The 6,526-nt window shown below is 50.8% G+C and overlaps 1 protein-coding gene across 1 annotated transcript; it reads right to left on the reverse strand.

Moving 5' to 3' along the window:
- Nucleotides 1-1,807: 1,807 nt before the first annotated feature.
- On the reverse strand, nt 1,808-4,514 carry LOC120700184 (plant cysteine oxidase 2-like). The gene is made up of 5 exons (XM_039984405.1): nt 3,914-4,514; nt 3,550-3,674; nt 3,242-3,416; nt 2,916-3,119; nt 1,808-2,281 (listed from the first exon to the last, which is right to left on the reverse strand). Exons 1-5 carry the CDS (start codon nt 4,200-4,202, stop codon nt 2,145-2,147), a joined length of 930 nt encoding a protein of 309 aa, XP_039840339.1. The 5' UTR covers nt 4,203-4,514; the 3' UTR covers nt 1,808-2,144.
- Nucleotides 4,515-6,526: the final 2,012 nt, after the last annotated feature.

Consider the following 6,526-nt stretch of genomic DNA (forward strand, 5'->3'; position numbering starts at 1 on the left):
CCGTAAATTGGGTAGGGGACGAGCTTCTAGCTTGGTTCCATGCTGACTTCAGACGCCTACAGCCGGCGGTAGTTGCCTTTGGTAGGTATACGGGTCGCGCAATAGATGCTGTGTAATACTGTGTTTTTTTCGGTTTTGCGTTGGTATTTTCTCGGAAACCAACTCTATTGTAACCTAACTTTCTTTTCTCTTAATAAAAAACATGCTCAAGTACGGTTGCGAAAAAAAAAGAAAAAAAAGTGTAGCCAAAAGAGCATGTAAAATGAGACGTGTACTTACAGCGATCTGGCCATCCAGAACATGTGAGTAAGAGGCCTAGCTAGTTTTTTTTCTTGAAAAAAAATAGGGCAAATATTATCCGAAATCAATTATTTCTTGCAATCATTAACTCCAGATTTTTATGGGTTTGCTTTGGTTCAGTGAGTTATTTTATTGATGTGATATCTGCTCTTTTTTTTTTTGAGTTACTAATGAAGCTCACAGAGCTTTACCTCTGCAGCTCTGCTTGGGCCGCGAAGTACGGTTGGGCCAGAGCATTCGGAAAAGTGAAGCTTGCAGGAAGATCTCGTGCATCGTGGATCAGGCTAGAGCAGATCTCGAGAATCCAGCTGGCCCAGGCCATTCATCTCGACAAATGCTAATGTGGATAACAACACTGTAACCAAGTCAGCCATGTTCACTCCAAATGTTCTTTTAATATGGGCTACGATGGTATATATCTAACTTTTAAATCTTTTAATAATATAGATCTAATTTTTCTTTCTGTTTATATGCATGGTTTTCATGCCGTGTGTTAACCACAATTGTGCCTGAAAATCTGCACAACACAACTTCTGTTTCCACATTGCTCACCGCATTTGTTCGATTCACTTTTGGTAAAAAATGAGGATCCGCATAGTCATTGTTCACCGCATTTGTCGCCGCAACGGCATCGGAAGACCACGCAAGCGGCATTGCAGCTACGCCAAAGAACAATTCAAGAGGCGGCATGGCGAAGAAAGAAATGTGCAAGCCATAAATTGTTTTTTGAGGTGGTAAAATGTCGTTTGACACATTCGGGCAAACAAAGTAAGGTCCTATTTGGATACAAAGTATTTTCATAGTTTTAGAAAAAAAATAATATACTCGTGAAATACTTTGGTTTTCGAACGTTGCGGATTTTTCTGGTTTCGGTTATTTTGAATTCAAACTCAGGTATTTCGGATGAGGGAGCGCTGTCCTGCTGTTTTTGATTTTTTTTGGTTAGTAGGCATGAAACAGACAAGCCCAACTGTATTGTGTGCCTTGTTTAGCTTGATTATAATAGCCCACGACATGGGCTTGCCTAACTTTTTTAACTGGGCCTGTATAGGTTTAGCCCACACTGACATGTCAGTGGTAAAAAAATGGGCCGCACTTTTGGCCCATATATAGTTTCACTCCTGTTGTGTGGTACAAAATAAACGAAAGTCCTTCCACATCTTGTTTGGTGTTCGTCATATTTCCGTTCAGATGTCAGGACCCACAGTTTCGGATTCTGTTTGGAAATTGAACTTTGGCAACAGTTCAAAATGATGTTTAAATCTAAAAAACATATATTTGTTTTTTGCGAGGGAAAACAGTTTAACGGCGGGTAACATGTTTCCCATTTCCCCCCTTTTGTGAACAGAATGCATTTCTTTTACTTTTTCTGACTTGCATTTGCACCCACTTTTTCTGACTTGCATTTGCACCCACAGTTCATCTTATTCCTCCTCCCACAAAAGATTTCAGAATCCACAGCATGCAAAACTAATTGAAAGTAGAAACATATGCAAACACTCAGACAGATAGAAATGGAATGAAAACTATGGATAACCAAAAACAGGAAGCATACATTTTCTTTAAAAAAAGAAGAAAGAAATAAAGACCGAGAAAACATCTAACAACAACAACAACGCCGCGCGCACGCAAGCAAGCAAGCATTCTATTTCTTGCCAGCTGGTGGGAGTCAGTCTGTCAAGGCTTATGGCTTGCTGCTAGTGCTATTCACAAGGTTAGACGACAAGAGTCGACGATCCAATCCAGCCAAGATCAATTGCACATCATTCAGTTAGGTACAGGACAACTACAACAGGACTACAGGAGAGATCGAGCAGGCCTTCGTTCACGCCGAAGGCCAGCGGTCACTTGTCACAGATTGGGGGGCCGCCGTAGTGGACACTGCACATCTTCAGCTCCCTCGGCATGTCAATCTCCTTCAGCCATGCCAAACAGCCTTGATCTTGCTCAACGTTGTTGAGGTCACTGGTGCTGTCTGCCGCTGCAAGCAGAAACACAAGTCAACCTTCGGTGAGCAACTGAATTTAATTTCCAGGGTTGCAATACAATTAGCACAAGCATCAGCATTGCAAGTTGCAAGACACTAGAGATTGGTGCAATTAATTATCTATTGCAGTTCATCTGTCTAACATCTTAAGGGTGAAGCTAGATTACTTTATACGGCAGGAGGCTCCAGCTGGTACATTTTTTTAAGGGCGAAACTGTGTGCTAAAACCACTGATCACGTGGTCAGGTTGCGAGATGGATTGTGCCTGGATTCTAAAACAAAGCCTTCTGCTAGCTGTTATTTAACTAACAGAAACATTTCCCTATCCGGTGGGCTGCTCCATGCAAAACAACTGTTTTGGATAAACTATCATTAGCTACATGTTTGCAGATCATGCCTAAACCGTCCATAGTTTTTCAATAAAGAAATATAGAATATCTAGCATGATGTCAATACAATAAATCCCTGAACCAACTTTGTTGGCCTTTTGAATCTAGTTGGAACAGCGACATGTCTTTCAAGTGGCAAACAGCGGTACTGAACGTTTGTCTAAATTAAGAGCTACTAGTGATTAGTGGATGCACAAAGTATTCAGATTTCATCAGAGGTAAAAAATGTGGCTACTTACTCGAATGTTGCGCATACGGAATATCGCTGTAGTATGTGCAATCCCTGTCCTCTTCTATGGAGTACGGGGGGCCAAGAATGTCGAGGATTGCGCAAGGCGCAATGGCAGTAAATCGATGCATGTTTCCTCCAGTCGTCGGATACAGTACTGAGGTGTCACACGGCGCCGTAAAAACATCATCGACTACCAGTTTTGCCAATCTCACTGTAGAAAATAGATATGAACACATTAGAACATTTGCACTGTATATAGAGGGTGAATGGCAGTAAAAACAAAGCGAAACTGATGACAACACATAATAATTAATAAAGAGATAAAAAGCCTACATTGATCATCAGCTTGCGATGAACAGCTGGTCACTGAGGGATCTGCAGAATCAGGATCAACCCAGTCATATGACTTTATATGCATGGACCCGAGGAGCAGCTTGCTGAACACCGTCATTCCAGGGTGATTGTGGAGAGGGATGACCGCATTCCGCGGCAAAAATAAGATAACCATCTGCCAAGCAAAGGACGGACGACGACATCAGTAAGAAGAAGCCTTTTAATACCGCAGCTGAGCGAAGAACCTTAGATATTGATAATGTTCATATATAGTTGAGTTAATTCGCACAGCTAGCAGACATGCTTACCGAGAAATTTGGGCATTTGTATATTGTCGTGTGTGTAATTGTGGGGGTGGTTCCTTGAGCAGCATCTCTAGTCCTGAAGAACTTGAGATCCGGGCTTAGGCCGACATCCTCCGGCTTCATGCTGTCTGCAAACAGCAATCCAAATTCAGTAAACCCATGAGTGAGACATACAAAATACTTATATGCTGAGGCAGGGACTGTCATCATGCTTCCTAGGACAAGATCACAAGATGGCGTGGATCAAAATTTTGCTAGTCTGCTGTGTTTCAGCAAACACGCTATATATTAAGCAGTAATAACAATCAGGACACCGCGCAGTAGTAGAATTATTAAGATCAAAACATGCATGTTTGTTGGAACGCACCGAGCATGGCGCGGAGCAGCCGGACCTCGTCGGGCATGGGCACGGTGCCGAGGCCCCTGAACACGCCCCGGCATGCCTGGAAGAGGCGCTGCACGGCGGCGGCGTCCGCGTCCGCCTGCACGCGCCGCCGCCTCCCGCGCCGCGCCACCGCTCCTCCGGCCCGCGTCGCCCCCGCCGGCGCCGGCTCCGCGCCGGCGACCCGCCGCCGCTTGGCCGCGCGCTCCCCGGCCGCGGCCGCCGCCGTGGCGGCGGGCTCCGGCACCCCCACTCCCCCAGCAATCACCTCCATGGATCACTCACCGTACCAACTGGGCGGCAGCAACTGAATAGCCCCACGAAAAAAGCGATCTTTTGGCAGCAGCGGCGAGGAATTGGAGAAAGAAGGTAGCGATAAGGACGCGGTGGGAGGAGGAAGAAGAAAGGGGAGCGGCAGCGATGGGGGAGGGACAGGCGCGGCGGCACGCGACTATAAGCAGGAGGAGGAGGTGGTGGTAGCGAAACCGTGGGCTGTGCCATTCGCTAAGGCCATCCAAGGGGCTGGTCTGGTCTGGTGTGGCTCCGGGGCTCCGGGCCGACGACGCAGGCGGAGCGAAGCCGTGGATGGAATGGATGGTGATGGTCGACGCACGCAGGAGGGAGGTCGGGTGGGGAGGGGCGGTCGCTGTCGGTGTGGCTCGGGTCCGCCGGTCGATTGGGAAGGGAAAACCGGCGGCGGCAGGCGGGATGGGATCCCGGTCGGTTGGGAACATGGTTTCGTTATCCGCGCAGGTGCGGCCGACGCGTGGGCCCGCTGACTGGCCGCCGCCGCTACGTCCCTGGAGCGAGCGGTTTCGCTGCTCGATCGAGCAAGCCAGAGACCACCACCACCCGTCGTTCTGCTGCTGCTGCGGTTACCCGACGTGTGGTGGACCTTTTCTTTCCAGCTCTGGTAACCGTGATGTGATCTCACGTTAGGCTAGTAGGGTAGTCTTCACATCCATCATCTATCATCCAACATCTCTATCTCTATTTCTATAACACGAAAGCTATGTCCATTCCCGGGCACCAAAATGTGCCACGTCACCCAAAAAAAGAGCAACCGTCCTATCGGCCGTCCTCGGCTCCTCCAGGGAGTGGGCACTGCCCCCACGAGCCGGCCGCCGCCGCGGGCCCTACGAGCCGGCCGCCGCTGCGGCGACGCGCGTAGCCCTCGCCTGCGCCGGCCGCCGCCGCCCCACGCGCCGCCCGGCCTCCGCAGGAGTCCCGCCGCCGCCGGCCTCGCGCGCCGTTGGCCGTCCTCGGCTCCTCCACCGAGTGGGCACCGCCCCCACGAGCCGGCCGACGCCGTGCGCCACGCGGGCGGGCCGCCGCCGGCTGCGCGCCGCGAGGCCTCGCCCACCGCCGGCCCGAGCTCCGGCCACCTGGTCCCGGCTTGTTGGCGCCGGATCCGACCGGCGCAGGAGGGAGAGAGAGAGTGGGGAGGAACGGAGCGAGGGGAGGGCTGTAGGGCAGCACGGCGCCACGCGCAGCCCTCGCTCGCGCCGGCCGCCGCCACCGGTCGTCGCGGCGAGGCCCGGTCGTCGCGCAGGAATCCCGCCGCCGCCCGCTGCTCGCCGCCGCGCCCCTCCATCGCCGGCCTCGCACGCCGCCGACCATCCTCGGCTGCGCCGACGGGAGGGCGCAGGGGAGTGGGGGACGGCGGGAGGGAGCAGGGAGAAAGCGTTTGGCCCGCTAACGACGCGGGGCGCTGGCGACGGATCCCAGCGTCTCTTCTGCGAGGGGCGCGGCGCGGAGGGGACGGATCCCGGCGTTCTCCCGTGGAGGGTGAGGTGGCGGCGGCGGTGGGTGAGAGATGCGGATGGGGGGAGAGAGAGAGAGAGCGAGAACGAGCTGTAGAGATAAGAATGAGGGTTGGGAGCGGCGGGCAGAGGATCAGGGAGGGAGGGTGCTCACGGACGCGAGGCAGCTGAATTGGATTGCAAAAAAAAATTCGGGTCCGGACTTGGGTTGCTACGGTGACGGGGCTTAACAATTCGAGTCACCAGGCATTTGCTAAGTCAGTTTCAATTTAATGTATACCGTTGTGACTTCGCGAGGCTAATTACAGTGGCAGAGTATCTGGCTTGAGCCAAATGTGGTGTAACTTCTTAAATAAATAGTAGCATCACAACCCGTTCTATCCGTTACTTCTACACGAGCAATATTATACTTAAGATTTAAATATCAAAACACGTTAAAATCAAAAAATTAATCAAAATAGAATTTGATCAAAATTTCAAAAACTACAACTTTATTATAGAGGCATAAGAAGGTATGACAAAACACACACCCTGCCGCATTGCGCACAGGTGTTCGGGTCCTCGTGTGACTCCGATAGCCAAAAGAGTGATTAGCCTGCGACACACGTTTAAAAATCCCATGCACGGATAACATAAAAATACACCATTACATGCTAATACTACGAAGGGCGGGCCTGGTGCAGCGGTAGAGCCTACCGTCTGTAACCGAAAGGTCTCGGGTTCGAGCCCCAGCCTCTGCACATTTGTGTGGGTAAGGCTTGGGGCTTAAAAACAACCATTTCCCAGACCCCGCACAGTGCGGGAAGCCTACGGCACTGGGTACGCCTTTTTTACA

Source organism: Panicum virgatum, chromosome 3K (genome assembly GCF_016808335.1).
Source record: "Panicum virgatum strain AP13 chromosome 3K, P.virgatum_v5, whole genome shotgun sequence".
NCBI lineage: Eukaryota > Viridiplantae > Streptophyta > Magnoliopsida > Poales > Poaceae > Panicum > Panicum virgatum.

Excerpts from the sequence above, each read along its gene's own strand:
- LOC120700184 (XM_039984405.1), bottom strand. The coding sequence starts at position 4,202 with ATGGAGGTGATTGCTGGGGGAGTGGGGGTGCCGGAGCCCGCCGCCACG. Across the intron at positions 3,675-3,913 it reads GCTGCTCCGCGCCATGCTCG|ACAGCATGAAGCCGGAGGAT; the intron begins GTGCGTTCCAAC and ends TGCTGTTTGCAG. Across the intron at positions 3,120-3,241 it reads ATCGCAAGCTGATGATCAAT|TGAGATTGGCAAAACTGGTA; the intron begins GTAGGCTTTTTA and ends TATTTTCTACAG.